Source organism: Giraffa tippelskirchi, chromosome 2, assembly GCF_054371585.1.
Source record: "Giraffa tippelskirchi isolate mGirTip1 chromosome 2, T2T-mGirTip1v1.2.pri, whole genome shotgun sequence".
Taxonomy (NCBI): Eukaryota; Metazoa; Chordata; class Mammalia; order Artiodactyla; family Giraffidae; genus Giraffa; species Giraffa tippelskirchi.
Genome location: NC_137276.1, coordinates 30187749 through 30209437, shown reverse-complemented (window position 1 = coordinate 30209437; position 21689 = coordinate 30187749). Strand labels below are relative to the sequence as shown.

General features: G+C 44.8%; 1 protein-coding gene across 1 annotated transcript in view; it reads left to right on the top strand.

Annotated features, from left to right (window-relative positions):
- Window positions 1-802: 802 nt before the first annotated feature.
- Window positions 803-21689, top strand: part of LOC145529215 (uncharacterized) — a 57420-nt gene continuing 36533 nt past the window's right edge. The window contains exon 1 of the mRNA XM_081549153.1: window positions 803-1118. Coding sequence (XP_081405279.1) covers window positions 806-1118 — 313 coding nt within the window. The 5' untranslated portion in view covers window positions 803-805. The remainder of the gene's footprint in view (window positions 1119-21689) is intronic.

Below are 21689 nucleotides of genomic sequence, written 5' to 3'. Positions count from 1 at the left end.
TCTATAAAATGGGTATGCTTAATAGTGCTTTCCTTGTAGGTTTTCTTTTCTTACAGTAGAACACACAAATATTAAGTATACAACTCAATGAATGTTTATATATGTAAATCCTCATGAGCCAATCACCTTGGCTTTGAAAATTAAAGAAGGTGATCCATGTAAAAGTAGCTTAGCGCAGCAGTGTCTGGTGGCTCAGTGGTAAAAAAAAAAACAAAAAAAAAAAACCGCCTGCCAGTGCAGGAGTTCGGTTTCGATTCCTGGGTCGGAAAGATCCCCTGGAGAAGGAAAGGGCAACCCACTCCACCATTCTTGCCTGAGAAACCCAGTGGACGGAGGAGCCTGGCGGGTTACAGTCTATGGAGTCGCAGAGTCGGACAAGACCTAGCGACTAAACAACAAGCAGTGTCTGGTAGGCATCAGCCAGGCTGGTGCTAGGCGCTGTGTATAACTCAGAAGCCCAGGACTGTTTTCTGCCCTTGGGTCACTCTCAGGTGCGCGAGGAGAGCGGGGTGGGCCGGAGCCATTGCTGATAAACCAGGGGCAGGGGCAAACTTTTCAGAGGTTTGGACTGGAGGATTCGACTGAAGAGGGAAGTGAAAGGAGGTTCCTGGGGGAGCCACGAGTCCCCCCTAACTTATGCTGCGGGAAGGAAGGGGTCAGGAGGGAAACCTAGCCCCTCTGGGCAAGGCGATTCCCGGGCAAGGCCGGGGTGGGGCCCGGTGGGCGGGCGCTCGGCGGGAGAGCAGCGCGTGCAGGGGGCGGGCTGGTTCAAGGCCTCCACCGCAGCCTCCTCCTCCTTCGCTTAATGGTTCCGGGCGCAGGGGGGACATCCCAGGTGCCTTCTCCAGTCTCCCGGGGAGAACGGCGGATTCTCGATTACTTGAGTTCAGTACTCCGCTCCCGCCCGCTCCGCTTGAACGGGAGGCGCCTCAGAACCCACTGCGGGTGGCCTGCGGGTGCCTCGGGGCCGGGCGCAGCATCTCACACCGGCCTGGGGCGGCCAGAGCCTGCTGGGCAGGGAGCCCTCAGCGAGCCCGGGGAGAGCCCAGAGTGGGAGAACCAGCCGTCCTGGCGGTCACTACCGGGGCGCGGAGCCAAGCCCAGCGCGCAGCTTGGAGGTAAGACGCTCTGTGGGAGGTTGGTGAGTCCATGTGGCTTCCGGGCCAAGTCCAGGGGGGCCTGGGGCGGGGAAAGGGCACTGATCTCAAAACTACGCTTGCTTTATTGAAAAGACGCTCCCACAAAAAACCTGAACTGTAGGTAACGTTCATAGCAGCAAAATTTTCTAAAGAGAAGTTTAGAAAATTTATCGAAGTATGACACATACAGGAAAGACCTAAGTGTGCATACAGCTCACTGAATCTTAAGAAACTGAACGCTCCCTGCGACCCACATCCAGATGATAAAGCAGTGCCCGACGCCTACCCCAAGTCCCCTTGTGCTCCCTTTTTATCACTACCATCCCCACCAAGTGAAGTCGCTTGCTCGGTCGTGTGCGACTCTTCCACGCAAGACTACTGGAGTGGGTTGCCATTTCCTTCTCCAGGGGATCTTCCCAACCCATGGTTTTTTTGCCCCTTTTGGAACATTGTATAAATGGAATCACATAGCTAGTACTCTATCTGCCTGGCTTTTTTAATTTGTGAGATATATATTCTGCGTGTTGTTGTAGATTGCTCATTTTCATTATTTTACAGAATTCCCTTGTGTGGATGTGCCACAATTGATTCATCCATTGTGCTGTTGATGGGCATTGGGTAGTTTCTAGATTTGGGCTGTGGTGACTAATGGCCCTACAAACATCCAAGAACAGTACCCTGTAGAACTTTCTGCAGTGATGGAAGTGTTCTACATCTGTGGTGTCCAGTATGGTTGCTGCAGGTCACATGTGGCTGCTGTTCACTTGAGGTGCGTGTGTGGCTGAGGGATTGGATTTTAGTTGTCTAAAATTATGATTAATTTAGATGCAAAGGGTCATATGTGTTAGCACAGTTCTAGTATGTCTTTTGATGACCATAATGCACATTTCTATTCTGCACATGCCTAGGAGTGCCATTGCTGCATCTTAGAGGATGAAAGTTAGCGAAAGTAGATTCTACCAAGCAGTTTTCTAAAGTTGGTTGTACCAATTTACATTTCCATTGGGAGCAGCACCGAAGTGGTTAGTATTTTCATTCCATTTCTCTTCGTGTAGCGAAAAGAGGCCTTTTTGTTCACTTTTAAGTAAGACCATGAAAACTGACACTTAACCATAGTGAAGATGATGTAATAATAATGATGTTTGGACGATTTCCTGAGGACTGAGAGATGTTGCGAGGATGCGTGCTAAGTTGCTTCAGTTGTATCCGACTCTTTGCGACCCTATGGACTGTAACCCATCAAGCTCCTCTGTCCATGGGATTATCCAGGCAGGAATACTGAAGTGGATTGCCATGCCCTCCTCAAGGGGCTCGTCCTGACCCTGTGTCTCTTCTGTCATCTGCCTTGGCAGTTAGGTTCTTTTACCACTAGCGCCACCTGGGGAGCCCTGAGAGATGTTATAGGGGTCTAAAGCTTACCCTTCATGCCACCACACTTCTGCAGCTAGGCTTCCCACTCAATAAACCTCTGCCTTTGGAACTGGAGCAGGATTAGCAGGACACTAGGGCAAAGGCTCTGTGTTTGGAGGTGATCCATCTTCCACATCTGTTATTAATTAATTAATTAATTTTTTTGCCTCCCCACGCAGCATTTGGGATCTTAATTCCCCAACCAAGGATCAAACTGTGCCTGCCGCATTGGAAGGCAGAGTCTTAATCACTGAATTGCCAGGGAAGTCCCTGTTGTTACTTTTTGCCTTCTAAAATCAGCTTCCCCTTTTCCTTTACTGTTATAATTGAAATATCCCACCAGAGGACATGGTGAGACTGCCTGGCAGGCTGCGGCCATGTAGAGAAGCCAGGTTTTGTGCAGGCTGCAGTTTTAGTTTGCAGCTTGGTTCGTCCTTATGTAAAAGGGCATAAACAGTCCTGGATGTGCTACCTCACTGGCTTGCTGAGAAGCAAAGTCAGCCCTGGGGAAGCAGTAAGGGGACTCCTTACTGTGTCGAGCTCTCTCTCTCTCTCTCTCTGTGTATGTGTGTATGTATGTATCGTTTTGTAGACATTCTAAGCCTCAGAATAACCTTGTGAGTTTACACATGTGGAAACTTAGCCTCAGAGATGTTAAGTCATTCCCCTCAAGACCACACAGCAAATAGTGGCAGCAACCCCAGGAGGACTTTCCATCCAGTGCCACATTTTCTACTTCCCTTCCCTGGATTAAACAGAGCCCTGACTGGGGCAGATCTTGAAATTCTGGATCAAATTAGATATCCTCTGCTAAACGTCCCTTCAGATGGACTCAGATCAATCACTGATGACTTATATGTGGCCAGTTAAGCAGAGGAAATATTTTTTATGTTGTAATACTAGTGGAATTCACTTTGTGTGACACACAACTTCTTGGAAAGTTGTGTGCAAAAGAGCTTTTTGCTTGTGGCAAGCAAGGAAGAAAAACTGAATACATTTTAAGTTCATCCCTGAAATTTGTTGCCCAAAGTGAATTATTTTGCAAAGTGAAGGATTCTTTTGAAATATGAATAATAATCCAGCATTTACTTTGAGGGTTTGGACTTTCAAATAATAAGCAAGGGTAAAAAGCAATTCAAAATTATATCCAGGATTCATCATTATTTCACACGTATTTCTTCTTTCATTGAGAAAGGTTCTAATGAAAATTTCACCTCACCCATCTTGACGCTGAGTTCTCTGGGAGGTCCACAGATTACTTCCTTACCCAAATGGTAAGTTACTAGAAACCCAGTGTACCTAGTGGCTTACTGGTGGATTCAGGCTTAACTTGGATGTGCTTTACAGTTCCTGATTACTTGGTCAGTCTCTCACAGATGGGGCTGAAGAGTCAAATGGGTTATTATATTAAAAGGCCTTTAAGGTCCCACCCAGTCTTGGGATTCTTTAAATTAAATGTGTTACATGCCTACAGATTCATAGATTTCAACTGTGCTGGTGGGAAGGACCTTAGAAATCACCAAAGTCCAGCTCTTTTCTGATTCTGAATCCTGTCTGCAGCATCCTGGACAAGAAACTCTCCCATAGCTCTGGGACGCCACCCATGGGAGAACCACTCACCTCTCCACTCCATGTGTGAGGAGGTTCCACCTTGTGTTCATATGGAATCTGCTTCCTGCACCTTCCATCCACTGCTCCTCTTGTTTCCGCAAACATCTACTCCTTCTATGTGTCAGTTCTTCAAATATTTGAAGCCAGCCATCAAAACCCATGTAGACCTTCACTTCTCCAGGTGAAACAGCCTCAGTTTGTCAGTCCTCAACCTGCTGGTCATTCTGCAGTACATGATGTCTAGCTCACCCATTTTTTCTGTGCCTAGTCTGTTCTGGGTTATTCCCTATAGAAGGCCTCCCTTCCTCAGCCTTTAAACACTTGAAATACTAAAAGATGATGCTGTGAAAGTGCTGCACTCAATATGCCAGCAAATTTGGAAAACTCAGCAATGACCAGAACTGGAAAAGGTCAGTTTTCATTCCAATCCCAAAGAAGAGCAATGCCAAAGAATGCTCAAACTATCGCACAATTGCACTCATCTCACATGCTTGCAAAGTAATGCTCAAAATTCTCCAAGCCAGGCTTCAACAGTACCTGAACTGAGAACTTACAGATGTTTAAGCTGGATTTAGAAAAGGCAGAGGAACCAGAGATCAAATTGCCAACATCTGTTGCATCATAGAAAAAGCAAGAGAGTTTCAGAAAAACATCTAATTCTGCTTTATTGACTACACCAAAACCTTTGATTGTGTATATCATAACAAACGGTGGAAAATTCTTAAAGAGATGGGAATACCAGACCACCTTACCTGCCTCCTGAGAAATCTGTATGCAGGTCAAGAAGCAACAGTTAGAACTAGACATGGAACAACAGACTGGTACCAAATAGGGAAAGGAGTACGTCAAGGTTGTATATTGTCACCCTGTTTATTTAATTTATATGCAGAGTATATCATGCGAAATGCCAGGCTGGATGAAGCACAAGCTGGAATCAAGATTGCTGGGAGAAATATCAATAACTTCACATACGCAGATGACACCACCCTTATGGCAGAAAGCAAAGAAGATCCCCTTGATGAAAGTGAAAGAAGAAAGTAAAAAAGTTGGCTTGAAACTCAACATTCAGAAAACTAAGATCATGGCATCTGGTCCCATCACTTCATGGCAAATAGATAGGGAAACAATGGAAACAGTGAGAGACTTTATTTTCTTGGGCTCCAAAATCACTGTAGATGGTGGCAGCAGCCATGAAATTAAAAGATGCTTGCTCCTTGAAAGAAAAGCTATGATTAACCTAGATAGCATATTAAAAAGCAGAGACATTACTTTGCCAACAAAGGTCCGTCTAGTCAAAGCTATGATTTTCCAGTCGTCATGTATGGATGTGAGAGTTGGACTGTAAAGAAAGCTGAGCACCGAAGAATTGATGCTTTTGAACTGTGGTGTTGGCGAAGACTCTTGAGAGTCCCTTGGACTGCAAGGGATCCAACCAGTCCATTCTAAAGGAGATCAGTCCTGAATATTCATTGGAAGGACTGATGCTGAAGCTGAAGCTCCAATCCTTTGGTCACCTGATGCGAAGAACTGACTCGTTGGAAAAGACCCTGATGCTGGGAAAGATTGAAGGCAAGAGAAGGGAACAACAGAGGATGAGATGGTTGGATGGCATCACTGACTCAATGGACATGAGTTTGAGCAAGCTCCATGAGTTGGTGATGGACAGGGAAGGCTGGGGTGCTGCAGTCCATGGGGTCACAAAGAGTCAGACATGACTGAGCGACTGAATTGAAGTGATCTTCCCATACCCTTCTGGGAAAGCTGAGTTCCACTGGAAGGCTCTTCCTTATGGGACCCACTCTCCTCGATTTATGTTTTTATTACTTTGTCTTCAGAGAAATATCCATTCTCACGACAAGTAACACTTCCCCTTTAAGTAAAGATATACTTTCTTTCCTACTTCTAGAAACAGTGCTTCTTCTTTTGAGCTCTGAGGTCTCCCCACCCTGTAATTTCATATTTTCTACCTTCCTTCCCTTCCTTCACCCTCAAACATGTAGCAGACTCTCTATTTTATCTTAACACTGGCATTCTTTCCTCAGATATCTCTCCTTCCCCCTTTGGGGTCAGATTTCTGAATTTGTCTTTTTTTTTCCCCCTGCCAACAATTTTTGATTATTTCTTATTTTTAAGTGCATTCTTAAATTTGACAGGCAAAGATAAATTCTTCAATAATAAGATAATTTAAAGTAATGTCCTTGTAATTTCATATATATATATATATATATATATATATATCCAAAGAAAAATAGCAGAAAGGATCTCTGAAAGAAGCTTTGGGCAGGAGGAGAATGAGTAATGGGAGAAGAGAATATCAATTGATGGATGTCATCTTTTTTGCTAGGGAAGCTGACCTAGCCCTAATGAGATTTTGTTATCACTGCTTTAACAAGTCATTTTATCCAAAGGATAATTTCAAAACCACATTTAGGATAAATTTATTGAGTCCAACTTTTATAGGCAAAACTGAAGCAGAATTTTTAAAAATTTCATTGAAAATGTTCATTATGTGGATCTTGATTGCAGTAATCTGTCTAAATTTGTCTTGAGAGCTACTTCCCTTTCCCTCAGCCTAAATGATGCTCATCTCCCAAGTGCTAGATATTGATGCCCTTCAGCAGCACTCTTGAGATGTTGAAGGCCTGCTACTCCACCTAATTATATGAGACTCATTCTTTGAGATCAAATGACTTCTCTGGCTTGTGCTTTATTACCTCTCTTCAATGTTTAGCATAATGACGTTTTTTTTTTAAAAATGTTATTTATTATTTATTTATTTTTGGCTGTGCTGGGTCTTTGTTGCTGTGCGGGCTTTTCTCTAGTTGTGCAGAGTGGGGGCTACTCTAGTTGCGGTGCATGATTTCTCATTGCAGTGCCTTCTCTTGTTGCGCCCAGCACAGGCTCTAGGGCAGTGGGCTTCAAGAGTTGTGGCTCATGGGCTCTAGAGCACAGGCTCAGTAGTTGTGGCGCATGGGCTTAGTTGCTCTGTGGCATGTGGGATATTCCAGAACCAACCAGGGATCAAACCCATAGCTCCTGCATTGGCAGACAGATTCTTTACCACTGAGCCCCCCAGGGAAACTCCCATAGTGATGTTTTACTGGAAAGTTGGGAAAATTTTGACAGTCTCTACTCTCCTAATCATTTTCTTTTTCAAAGAGTAGCTGCTCCTCCTCTTGCTTCTCCAACCCCACTTCATGGAACCCTCCAAGTTTCATGATTTTTCTACACTCTTGATGTCCTAAAACTTGACCCTGTACACACACGGTGTCACCTATCACTTTTTTATGAAGTGTCCCTGAATCTACAGCTTTAGCTTGGTCCCCCTCTAAATTCGTATTTTCAAATGCCCAGGGGGTAGTTCTCTATGTACTTAATACCATTGTCACCTCAAGTTCATCACCACTCCCCCAACCTACTCACACTTTAGCTTCTGCCCAGGGCACCACTCCTCCTGGTTCTCTTCCCTTTGGTTGGAACCAGTGAATCAATGCACATTTTCCCTAAGAGTCTCTCTTCACTTAGAGCAGAAGGAATGGGAGAACTAACACTGTCTGAACACCTAAACATTTTGGGCACTGGGCTCGGCATAGCAGAAGAAGCCATCCTAAAAAGTAAGTGCCATTGTCTACATTTTTAAGGGTTAATAAAAATATTTTGGACTTCCCTGGCAGTCCAATGGTTAAGACTTAACACTTTCATTGCAGGGGGCAAAGGGTTTGGTCAGGGAACTAAGATCCCACATGCTGCATGGCATGCACCCCCCCCACCCCCACCCCCCAAAAGGGAAGATTTTGAGGATATGGACACTTTGTACAAAGATCCTCAGGTCTTAAGTGAGGGTTCAAAACTCGAAGCACTTTACTATAATGGCATTCTAACTCGTTCTGTGGCTTGGGCATATCACTGATAAGCCCCATCTTTATACCAGAACCGGACTGATTTTCCCCAGATACCTCTTAATTAAAGTACGATCTACCCAGTTGCAGTCTGGGGTCTTACTGTATATAGGATCACATATACTCTCAAGACCATTACCGTGCCAAATCAACCAAATTTCTCATTATTTTTTAGTGACATATACCACCTCTTTAGTGTCCCCCACCCTCAACCCCTTTGTCTTCCATGCTCTCTCCTGGAGGAACATTTCAGCACTTCCGAGTCAAACCCCTCCGAACTTGTAAGTATGCGTGTGTGCATGTGTGTGCTCAGTCATGTCTGACTGTTTGTGACCCCATGGACTGTAGCCAGCCAGGATCCGCTTTCCATGGGACTTCCCAGGCAAGAATACTGGAGTGGGTTGCCATTCCTTCTCTGGGGGATATTCCTGACTCAGGGATCGAACCTGAGCCTTCTGCTTTGGCAGGCAGATTCTTTAACACTGTGCCACCTGGGAAGACCAACTTGTAAGTATGCTGCCTCCCAATTATGAAGTCTTTTCCAGTTACCAAAGCTCACGGCCATCACATGTCATATTCTTTTAATGTAAATGAGATGGCCTCGCCTGCAAAACTTCTCTCGTGATCCAAGTCATGGTTTTATTTATTTTCTCATTATTTCCACCCTCAATTTAAAAATAAGCTCCTTGAGGTTAAGGATCATGTCTTATGCTTCTTTTATATTGCCCACAGAGATAGATATAAAAAAGAAATAATTTAGTAGAAAATGCTTAGAAAAGTATAAAGTGCAGTATAAACAAAGTACATTATTCTTAAAATTACTAGTGTTATAAAAATTGGCAAAATGTATCAGGTGCAGGTTCAACAAACAGCAGAAACTTCAGGGATTCAATAAATAAGTTGGATCCAGAGTTCCTCCACCTTCTCCTCCCATTTAATCCTTAACAATGCCTTCCTGCCCTCTCAGACTGAACATGTGAAAGGAGAGGCATTGACATTGCCCACTAGATGATGGGTTTTTTCAGGACAAGGAATTCTTGTCCATCCAATTGTTTTTCAGCACCTGAGTATACTGTCCAGTTTGAGGAGAAGGGAATGGCTACCCAACTCCAGTATTTTTGCCTGGAGAATTCCATGGGCAGAGGAGCCTGGTGGGCTACAGTCCATGGGATTGGAAAGAGTCAGCATGACTAACACTTACACTTTTTGATGAAAGAATGAACAACTGGAGATATAACTTGGACCAGATGTACGTGTTGTCCTACATTTCTGCTTCTTTGGAATTCTTTTTCTGCTTCCCTATGTAGAATGAGAGAATGTCAAAGCTGGAAGGGATCAGCTCAATCAACCTCCCATTTTAAAGATGAAACAATGATTCCGGATAGGAGACCATCCGTCTCCAGGTTATCCCTCTGCTCATGCTCTTCAGATGTCCTGTCCAATCCGGTGTTTCCCTCCCTGTAATTCACAGCCTCCCTATTTTCAGTGTTCTGTCCCTGCACCTATATCCAGCACTTCTGCCTCTCTTGCCAGGGCCCCTCCCCAGATCCCCTCACCCAGCTCTGCACTCTGCATGCCCCCAGTGTTATTTACTATTGTAGATAGTACTCTTTTGAATGTGGTACAAGAAAATTCCTCTGAGATTATGAGCACATACACTTAAAAACGTGACTGTTTGGAAGGAACACAACCTCTACCAGCAAGTTACAATTCAGAATCTCTTCAGGGCCTCTCTCCAGAAGAATTTCAGAGTTTCTCTAACTCCAGAAACATAGTAGGATTTTTATAGTAATAAACCACAGTGCAATTGCTTAACATGCCAGGTGATGTACTAGATATTCTAGAAGGCTCATGGCAACTCGGCAACCCCAAAACTCATCCATTTTACAGATGAGTAAACTGAGGTTCAGAGAAGTTAAAAACAACTTGCTGGAGGTCACACTGCTGGTACCAGAGCAGGTGACTGACCTGGTCTCTTTGCCTTCTCCAGTGTGCCTTCAAGATACACTGCTTCACATGGATGTCCACTTCCTCCTCAATGGCTGCTCTTTTTATTTTATTTATTTTTGGCTGTGCTGGGTCTTCATTGCTGCATGGGCTCATCTCTAGTTGTGGTGCTCAGGCTTCTCTTGTTGCGGAGCACAGGCTCCAGGGCACTCCGGCTTCAGGAGTTGTGGCATATGGGCTCAATAATCGCGGCTTCTTAGCTAGGTAGTTGTATCACAGGGGCTTAGTTGCTCCCAGGCATGTGGGATCCTCCTGGACCAGGGATCGAACCCATGTCTCTTGCATTGGCAGGTGGATTCTTTACCATTGGGCCACCAGGGAAGACCTCAATGGCTACCCTTGATGAGGTCTTTCCTGTAAGAACTGCCTCCCACACCTGGGCTCTATCACTGTTCCCACCTGTTTGGTATCTGGGGAAAGCTGAGACTGGACCTGCCTACGCCCTCTAGTGGTCACAGGGGGATGCACCGTTCCTCTGCTGCTGTCTCTGATCTCTGAGGACCTTGGTCAGCACCCTCTGGTGTTGGCCAGGGAGGCAAAGTCATACAGACTCAGGCTTCAGAGGTGGCCTGTCTCCCAGAACGGAGGGTGGGCTGTTCTTTGAGAAAGTACTGGATTCTCTGAGTCCTCCACTCCTGATAGTCCTTTAAGGAAGATGCACTCATGCCTGACAGTGAGAGAAATCAGTTTAGAGAGGGACTTGACAACAGCCCCAAATTCCTCTTCAGCGAGTCAGCAAGAGCATCTGATTCAGAGTCCACATAACAAATGCCTGTTCCCAGCATCCACAGTCCTTTGTTCATTGACAAACCTAGGCTTAGTATTGTGCTAAGTTCCCAAATTTGCTTATCCTTCATGCCCTTGGTAGGTCTCACTCTCTCTAACCAACAATGTCATCATCTGAAAACAGGAAATACCCGCCTCACCTACCTGTGGGGATGTGATCAAGCCAGAGAGTAAATGTAAGATGGGTGTGAGGTTTGAGATAGTCCATCCTCCTCTCCCACTGCCATCCTGGGGGGACAGGAGCCCATCTCATGTGCAGATCAAGTCTCTAGAACTGCCCACAGTCTTGCAGCCTCCTTCAGATAAATAAGCAATCCTTCTTCCCTGGTGGCTCAGACAGTAAAGCGTCTGCCTAAAATGTGGGAGACCCAGGTTCGATCCCTGTGTTGAGAAGATCCCCTGAAGAAGGAAATGGCAACCCACTCTAGTACTCTTGCCTGGAAAATCCCATGGACAGAGGAGCCTGGTAGGCTATAGTCCATGGGGCCACAAAGAGTCGGACACAACTGTGACTTCACTTACACTTACTTCTCTGATTGAACTTTGGGTCACATAAGTCCACTGGTGCCTTTGGGCAAATTAGGAAAAGGCATTGCTTTCTCCAAGTGGACATGGCTTTGCCAGCTGCCTGTATCAGATATGGGTGTCTCTTGGACCAGGCACTTGTTCAGTAAACAACCCACACAACCAAACATGGAGGCCTTGGTGCCATATGCATCTGTTAATCCTGCTCATTACTCCATGGATGACATGACACTGAATGGATGTGCTGGACACATTTAACCAAAACTATCACTGTTTGGGGAAAAATTCAGCAATCAATAGGTGACTTGGCCTGTCCCTGGGGCAGGAAAAGCCCTGCTTTCTGAGTGGGTTTGCTTGATTTCCTCAGGCAACTGAAATAAGCGTTGCTCTTGTCACTGCCCCTACAGACTCAAGAATTTCTCCCTTAAATAATCAAAGTTCCTACAGTGGATTTAATCCTTAAGTCACTGCAAGTACAGATGAAGATTTGGTTTTTGGACAGTGATGAATTAAAGACTTACACTTTAGGGCAAGTGAGAACAAATAACCCTGTGGTGAAAGACAGCAGCCCTGGGGAGGAGCAGGGCCCATGAAAGGCATTTAGATTCTGTTTTCGTCTTTCCCCCTGGATGCTCTTCACCTTCTCTTTGGTCTTCCCTCCTCTCCCTCGCCCCCCAGATCTTTCCTCCCTCTGTCCTCTTTGCCTCTTTCTCTGTCTCTTCCTTTTTAAATCTCTGCTTGGCATTCTTTCTCCCTCTCCTCCCTTCCTTCTTTCTCCCTCACTTTTCCTTTTCTCTACTGACTTATGGAGTTAAAGAATATTTGATATTCATAGATTGATGTATTGATTGTCTGGATTGAAAAGTAAGGCAATTCTCTTGTGAAAATAGCAATTATATTAAATTGCTTTTTATTTGTACTTTATTAAAAGTACTATATAAACCATAGTACTTTTTGCTGTGCGTCAGTGATCTCTGATAGAGAAGAGCACCCCACCCCCTGACACACACACAGTTTATACAGTTCAAGGGAGGCGAGGGAAGTCAGCAAGAAGGAACTCATGTGATTAGCATCAAGGAGAAGTCCTCAGGATACCGGCAGCATGGAAGGGTTAGGATCGTAGAATGCTGAAGGTGGATCCTCTACTCCAAGCTCCTTGCTTCATTTCCAGGGTCACACCCATCCACTCAGTATCCCTGGAATTTTCTAGAGAAGGCAAATAGATCATTTTTATACATAACTCCAGATAGGAAATGAAAGTCCAGAGAAATTATATGATTTCTTGAAAGTCACACAGCCAGTCCACGGGAAAACTTGAAATAGAACCTATTTGTCAAGCACAACAAATATATAACACACTGGGGATATCACATGAGGACATCATAGGAGCTACAAGAATTGGAACAACTTGATAAGACCCAGTTACCACTTATGTGGAATTATGACCTCCAGGGAGAAGATAGATCATCTAACCAACACTCATTTACCAGGTGGACAAAATTGGATTCAACCCAGAGTCTATAGATTACATGTCCAATTCCCATTCGCACACAATAGGTCACTCTAATGGCGGGGTCAGGGACATGGGCCATGGACACAGAAGATGATCTGTTTTCCTTCCAGCACTCAGCGCATACCCCGAGCCTCCCTGGCTGACATGTTAGACAACAGCTTGCCGCAAGCAGCTGCTCCTGTTACTGTCCAGCGCTCTGTATCCTCTAAGGACCTTCTGCAATCTGCCATGTGACTCTGCTTCCCAGGGAGGCTGTATTCTGCAGTTAGCAGGCAGTCTTGCTGACGGGCTTTGAGTTTATTAAGTCCTGAATTCCCAAATACACTTTGTTCTTTTTCTTTCTTCCTCCTTCCCTCCCTTCCTCCCTTCCTTTCCCTTTCTTCCTTCTTTTCTTCCTTTATCTTTTTACCTTTCTTTCTCTTCCCTTCCTTTCTTCCTTTTTCCCTCCGTCCCTTCCTCCCTCTTTCTTTCCTGCCTTCATTCATTCTTTCCACCAACCACTTTCTGTTCACTTGAAAAACATATTTCTGGAATACTGTTATAACCAAGCACTGTGCTGGGCACTGTTCTGTGTTTAGTCATTCAGTTGTGTCTGACTCTTTGTGACCCAATGGACTGTAGCCCACCATGGGGTTTCTCCTCTGTCCATGGGATTCTCCAGGCAAGAATACTAGAGTGGGTTGCCATGCCCTCCTCCAGGGAATCTTCCCAACCCAGGGACTGAACCCAGGTCTCCCACATTGTAGGCAGATTCTTTACCATCTGAGCCACCAGGGAAACCCTAGGAATACAGATTTGATAAGCCAGGCTCCCTGCTCTTCTGTTGGTTATAGTGTCATGAGAGGTAGGGTGACACATTCACAAAGAACATTTTCCTCCCTCTGATATGGGCAGGGATAATCTGTGGGTTGCACAGGCTACTGGCCCAATGTGGGCAGAGTGGGTGACCAATCAGGACAGACTTCTGGGAGGGGGTGACACATGAGCCAAGTTTTGAGGCATGAAGAGCAGTTGGTCAGGCTAAGTGAAGAAAATTAAACTAGTTCCATCAAAAGGAAGGTGGGAAGTTGGTGGGAGAGGGAGTTGAGAGAGAGCTCGGGGCAGGCTGTGCTCACATGTGTCACTATTAAGTTTTTCCATATTGAAACCATCTCTCTGTGTTGGTAGAGCATATAGAAAGGTCTAAGCTTTATTTTGACTCTAGGAACAATTTCCTTTGAATTTAAAACATGTTGGAATAATGGGTGAAACTGTGCAGAGGGGAAGACTCTATGGGAACTCTGCTTTATTTTTCTGTAAACCTAAAAATGTTCTAAAAAACAAAGTTTATTAATTAAAATTTTCATGTTGGATTATTTAATTTAATTCATTAATTTTTTTGGAGGAGTGTCAGCCAATGTTATCTTTGTCATTGTTGAGCACATGGAACTCCATGGAAGTCACCATAAGGAGTTTGGCTTCTCTGCCCACTCCTCTTTCTGCCTGGAGCCTCCCCATCTCAGTAAAGGGCATCGCCATCACCTGTTCAGGCCCATCTGATTTGATCACCCTTGTTCCCTCCATCTCTAGTTCTATAGTCTGTACTCTAAGGTCCCTCTGGAATTCATCCAGTCTGCTCCGTCTCCTTTTCTTTCCCTCTGAAACAGTCCACCATCATCTTCTCCCAGCCTGGCCTCTTCCATGATCTCTTAAGTTGACCTCCCACTTACATTAGTCTGCTTAAGTTGTCACAACAAAGGGCCTCAGAGCTGGTGGCTTAAACCCCAGAATTTATTTTCATACATGTCTGGAGTTTGGAAGTCCAAAATCGTGGTATCGGCAAGTTGGCTCTTTTGAAGCCTCTCTCCTTGGCTTGTGGGTAGCTGTCTTCCCCCTGTGTCTTCACATGGTCTTCACATATGTGCATCTGTGTCCTAATCTCTGTCGTTAAGGACATTAGTCATATGGGATGAGGGTCTGCCCTAATGACCTTGCTTGAACTTAATTACCTCTTTAAGAACTTTGTCTCCACGTACGTTCATACTCTGAGATACTGGGACTAGGACTTCAACATATGAATTTAGGATATGACAGCACTTCCACGCTGTGGCCCTCTGAGCCATTCTTCACATACCCTCCAAGGTGATCTTACGAAAATGAAAGTCAGACCGAGTTACTTACCTGCTTCAAAGTCTTCAGTGACTTCCCAGTGTATTTAGAATGACATCCAAACTCTTTCTATGGCTTACAAGGCCATGGTCTGACCTCTACAACAACCCCCCCCCGCCCCACCCAAATTCTCCCTGCCTCTTCCTTAGCTCATCACCGTGCAGTTAGCTACACAGCCTTCCTTATGTTCTAAAAGACATGTTCGATGCATGAGACAAATGCTCAGGGCCGGGGCAATGGGATGACCCAGAGGGATGGGATGGGGAGGGAGGTGGGTGGGGGGTCCAGGAAGGGGAACACATGTAAACCTATGGCTGATTCATGTCAATGTATGGCAAAAACTACTACAATATTGTAAAGTAATTAGCCCCCAACTAAAATAAATAAATTTATTTAAAAAAAATAAAATAAAATAAAAGACATGAAGCTCTTCTATGCTCTGCCCGCTCTTTACCTGATCACCGCCTACTCATCCTTTAGTTCTCAGATATCCTTCCTTGAAACCTTGGTCTCAAGTAGGTACCCACTGTGATTCTCAAATCTAGCCTCCACTTTCTTTACTTTGTATCTTTTTATCACAATTTGAGGTCAGATGTTTTCTTGTTTACTTGTTTTGTTTGTCTTTCTGAGGACAAAGACCATTTTTGTTTTGTTCCCACCTGTATCCTTGCCCTTAGTATAATGCCTGGTTCAGGGAAGGTGCTCAGCAAATATTTATTGAATGAGCAACAGAAGGAACTGGGAGCTTGCACTTTATTCTCCGGGCATGGGAAGCTGCTGAAGGATTTCTAGCAAGGAAATGATGTGGTCAGATATACATCTGAGAGAGATCACTCTGGCTACAGTGGGGAGGGGGTGAGTTAAGGGTCTGATCCTGGAATCGGTGAAACTAGTGGGAAGACTATTGCAATAACCCAAGTGAGAAATGATGAGACACTGAACTAGGGTCTTAGAAATGAGACAGAAAAGGAGATAGCATTCGTGGGATGTGACAGTTTATCGGATGTAAGAGGTGAAGGAGAGGGGGTACTCTGAGGTTCCTGGACTAGGTGAGAAGGTGAATGGGAGTATATTTCATGGGGACTGGAAGAGAAGAGGAGGAACAGGCTGGTTGAGAGTCTTGGAGGTAAATTAGGAGAAAATTTGTCTCCCCACCAGAAGGCTCCTCTTAAAGATAGCGACTGTGTTGAAGTTCTCATTTAAAAAAAAAAAAAAAAAATCGCACATAAAACCTTCAGTAATCCCAGTTAGGGACAGAGCATGTGGGCCCTTAGTCACATGCACAGTGTCAGTTATAGAGACCCTCATATCTGTCCACAAGCCTGAACACCCTGGGGATGTTGGTTCTCTGAATTCCCATGTCACTCATCCTCTAGCCCTGCTCAGCCTGTTCCATTCCTGATGACCCCCCACCCTTTGCTTGTTTTCGGCCCTGGCAGACACAAAGCAAGCCCAGAGTACACCATCCAACTGGCAAGTGATGAGTGATTAGCTGCTGGGATCTAAAAGGCTGGAATGAGGCAGCCTTTCAGTGCTAAGTGCAGTAACCCTAGCCCTCGGCTTGCTGTAATTCTAGATGGAGGTGGCCTGGAACTGGGCGTGGGCAAAGCAGCATGAACAGACCCTAGAGGGCCAGGGGGAAGAGAGTGCGTCTCTCCACAGTCAATTGAAAGTATGAAATTAACACTCAAATGGAGGGAAACGAGATGCACTGGATATGTGAGAGGGTGAGTGATTCTTCTCACTAGAGAAAGGCTCTCTGCAGAGATGGGACCACGGGCTTGGTGTGTGTGTGCTTTCGCACTCAGTCACGTCTGACTTTTTGTGACCGCACAGACTGTAGCCCATCAAGCTCCTCTATCCATGGGATTTTCAGGCAAGAATACTGGAGTGGGTTCCCATTTCCTTCTCCAGGTGATCTTCCCAGCCCAGGGATTGAATCCTCATCTCTTCCATCTCCTGCGTTGGCAGGTGGATTCTTTTCAGCTGAGCCACCTGGGTGGCCACACAATTTCTCTCTTGCTTGTCACCTAAGATAACATGCTACATTTATACAAGGAGAGTCTCATTGCTTTTGTGTTTTTTCTTTTTCACTTTATTTCTGCCAACTGTCCTACAACTCTGTGACTTTTTTGCAAATGTTAACAAATTAACCTCTCTGAACTTGTTTCCTCATCGGTAAAGCAGGAGGCATAGCCCACACCTCAAACAGCTGTTTTGAGAACCTAAATGGGCTAAAAGATTTAAAGGAATTATGGAGGCATTTCATAATTTAAGTGGTTAGTTCCTACCAAAAGCAAGTCTCTGTTTCAGAAACACCAGGGCACTGGAGGAATGCAGTCAGCAGTCGGATGCCTGTGGTTTACAGTGTCATGTTAAGTATGTGTTTAGTTAATCTGTGCTCTAGGGAAGGCCTGGTGGCTTAATCAAGAATATACAGCACAGGAGTATTCCACTGGCATTTAATTAACGTCCACAGCTACTATGAAGGCTCAGTCTTTATCTCCCATTAGCATCAGAGTATTATAATTGGCGTCATAAGGATATTAGGTAGGTTTTCACTGGGGACGGGGAGGATGTGGCATGTTAAAAACCCCATTAGAAATGAGCCCTCATCATTATAATCAGTGGTCTGGAAGATACACGCTCGTCGGCTAAGACAACTTACAGTCCCTCCTTACCTTTGCATGATTGGAAGAAAGAGTCTGGATGGTACCTGTGGTACCTGTAGATTCTAAAATGGTCCTGAGTCCAGCCACAGTGTCAAAGCCTGAAGCCTCCAGGTTAATCCATTCTTGCTTCTAGATTGTGGAGACCCCCTGGAGCAAACCTTTGATGCAAGGCCTGGTTAGAGCACCTGAAAAGACAGAGCTGTGATCAGTTTCCAGAACAGGTTCCTTTTGTGTCTTCTTGCTGATAAAAGCGTATCTAATGAAAGTCTGAAATGTGACAGAATTTCATCTGAAACTTGTGGGAAGTGAAGCTTTGGGGAGAGCAGCTAGCTCTTAACAACTCATAATGTTTGGGACCTACCTACAGTTACCAAAAGCAGCCTAATCATTTGTGCATAGTTCAATTTGTTTAGGTCAGTTGGCAGCAGCTACTGTCAGTGTATGTTAGGGCCAAGCACTTTATTTGCCTTATTTCATTCAATCCGAAGAACAAATCTGTGAGGTAGGTCCTATGATTATTCCATTGCTTTAACTGGGGAAAAGGAAACCCAGAGATCTTACTGCATTGCCCAAGGTCACACAGCTACTAATTAGTAGATCAGGTTTTGAACCCAGAGCCCTTGTGCTTAATCACTACACAGTACTTCCTGATAATATTTGAGGGTTTTTTTTTTAATGTTTATTTTTTTATGTGGCTGTGCCAGGTCTTGGTTGCAGCATGCAGGATCTTTTTAGTTGTGGCATGCAAACTCTTTAGTTGCAGCATGTGGGATCTAGTTCCCTGACTAGGACTTGAACCTGGGCCCCCTACATTGGGAGCGCAGAGTCTTAGCCACTGGACCACCAGGAAAGTCCCCATTTGAGGGCTTGAGATTGAATAACTCTTTCCTTCAGATAGGGTCAGTCAATAGTCTGGCTCTGCTCACAGCTCTGCTTTCCTCATATCCGCCCACCTGCTGAGAAAAGGCCATCTTTAAGTGGAGCGGGAGCTGCCCCATTCGGACCATGTCACGGATTCTGATGCGTCTGTCCTGGATTCTGGCAATGTCCACCTCTCGACTCTCCTTTCTCATGGTTTCTTTTTTCCTCTCTCATCCTTCATATAGATTCTTAGGACCTCTGAGTTGGAACATCCAGTCCAGGCCAGAATATATAAATATTACAAGGTCCCAGGGGGTGGTCCTCTAACCTTGCTGGAATACAGCCCAGATAAAGCACTGATGCCATGTTTGAACGACTCTAACCCCTCAGGACTTTGTCTTTTTATTGACCAGACTGTGGCTTAGTGTCACTTCATTCACTGGTCCTAATTCTGTCAACTGGAGTTACTCAGATGCCCAATCCCTGTGTCACACGACAGCCCTTCAAGTACGTGGGGATGGATTCGTGTGTTACTAAGTGTGCTCCCTTAGAGGACTGATGGATGTCAGATGCCTTAAGATACAAGGTGGAATCTCTAGACCCTGCAGGTTTCTCTGCTGGAAGCTGTGGAACCTGAGAGACTCTGGCTTCTTAGGAATCTGTCCTGTCCTCTGGGCAGAGGTGCTTCTTGATCAGCCCTCCAGAGTCAAAGAGGAAGCTGCTAAAATCCTCTCCCCCTTTACTATTATTTTTATTAAGCTTCCTGATAGCTCAGTTGGTAAAGAATCCGCCTGCAATACAGGAGACCATGGTTCTATTCCTGGGTTGGGAAGATCCCCTGGAGAAGGGATAGACTACCCACTCCAGTATTCTTGGGCTTCCTTGTGGGTCAGCTGGTAAAGAATCCGCCTGCAATGAGGGAGACCTGGGTTCGATCCCTGGGTTGGGAAGATCCCCTGGAGAAGGGAAAAGTTACCCACTCCAGTATTCTGGCCTGGAGAATTCTATGGACTGTATAGTCCATGGGGTCACAAAGAGTCAGACACGACTGAGTGACTTTCACTTCACTATAGTGTAATAAGTTTTTTTAAAATTTATTGAGATACAATTTATTTACAATAACATTCACCATTTTAAAATGTACAATTCTGTGATTTTTAGTGTATTCACAAAGTTATACAACCATTGCTGCTGCTGCTAAGTCGCTTCAGTTGTGTCCAACTCTGTGCGACCCCATAGACTGCAGCCCACCAGGCTCCCCCGTCCCTCGGATTCTCCAGGCAAGAACACTGGAGTGGGTTGCCATTTCCTTCTCCAATGCATGGAAGTGAAAAGTGAAAGTAAAGACGCTCAGTTGTGTCTGACTCTTAGCGACCCCATTGACTGCAGTCTACCAGGCTCCTCCATCCATGGGATTTTCCAGGCAAGAGTACTGGAGTGGGTTGCCATTGCCTTCTCCAATACAACCATTGCTACTACCTAATTCCAGAACATTTTCATCACCCCCAAGAGAAACCCCATACTGATTAGCAGTCCTTCCCATTCTCTTGCCTCCATCCCTGGTAACCACCAATCTACTTCCTGTCTTTATGAATTTGCCTACTGTGGACATTTCATCTAAATGGAATCATACAATATGTGCTCTTTTGTGACTTCTTTAACTTTGTATAATGTTTACAAAGTTTGTCCGTGTTGTACCATATATCAGAATTTCCTTCCGTTTTATGGCCAAATGACATTGCATTGTATGAATATACCACATTTTGTTTATTCGTTCATCAGTTGATGGACAATTGGGTTGTTTCCATTTGGGGCTGTTATGAATAATGACGCTGTGAACATTTGTGAACAAGCTTTTGTGTGAACATGTTTTCGATTCTCTTGAGTATACACCTAGGAGTAGGACTGTGGTTGTGCAGCTCTTAAGTATGTGTTGGTTTGATGCTTCTCAGTGAAGCCCTTTTCACACATAAAGGTTTCAACCTGGGCTTAGGACTTGAGTGAACAGACATAAAAGACTATCATGCTCTTTCCACCATCTTTCTGTGCTGCCATAAAGGTGCACATGAACATTCTGGCCAGTGCTCTCAACACCATCAACATCGCTGAGGAGGGACAAATACCAGGTTCTTACCAGGCAGTGCTCCAAAGCCATTGTCTGATTTCTAACTGATGGTACAGCATCCCCTAATGATGACAGAGTTGATTCACAAGCAGTTTAAACAATTGTAAGGTGATCAACCCCAGATTCAGTGTGCAGTTTGGTGATCTAGAATAATGACAGACAACCTGACCCAATCCCATCAGTTTGTATTAGTGATCTCACCTGGCATCATGGACCAGGAGGAAGCAAGTTGAAATCACACAGGAGAGAAAGTCCTGGGATTCTTCTGGGAATATATAACACATACAAATGCAATGCCTCAGTGAATAACACCAACAAAGACTATTATTTCTTTCTTAATAAAACAATTATATCTACTATTGTATATATACATAGTAAAAAGTCTTAGCTAATATTCAGCAAAATGCAAATAGTGAATAACTGAATGATGGGGTTATGAATAATTTTGTTCTCTCTTTTTATGTCACTCTATCACAGAAAGTACTGCCAGCATCCAGATTACCACAGGAAATAGGACTGGGGAGAATATTTTCAAATTTTTCTCCATCCCAGACAACTGGAATCAATTCAGTTGAGGCTGCCACAGATCACCACCATTCCTCACTCCGCCTCCCATTCTTTAATCTTTCATGACTTGAGTGTCCTAAAGAACAACCACTAGGGGGCACAATTTCATCACTTGAACGCCTGAGACCCATCTTTCCTTATTTCTTACCAGTGCGTTTAACCATCCAAAAATTTGGTGAATACGAAGTAAGTATTAAGGAAGCTTTCTGGTGGAGAGAAACCCAAGGTCGCAGGCTCACAGCTCCATCGTCTCCCCCCCCCATTTCTGTTGTAGCTGGCCCCAGTTCCCCTCGCCTGTGGCGATAGGGCCTTGCTTTTCTTACTCAATCAGACGTTGCCAGAAAGGAACTTTGTTCCCATTGTGGACTGAGAGGTTAAACGTTGTTTGTTCTGCTCAAGGCTGCTATGGGACAGTATCTGGTTTGA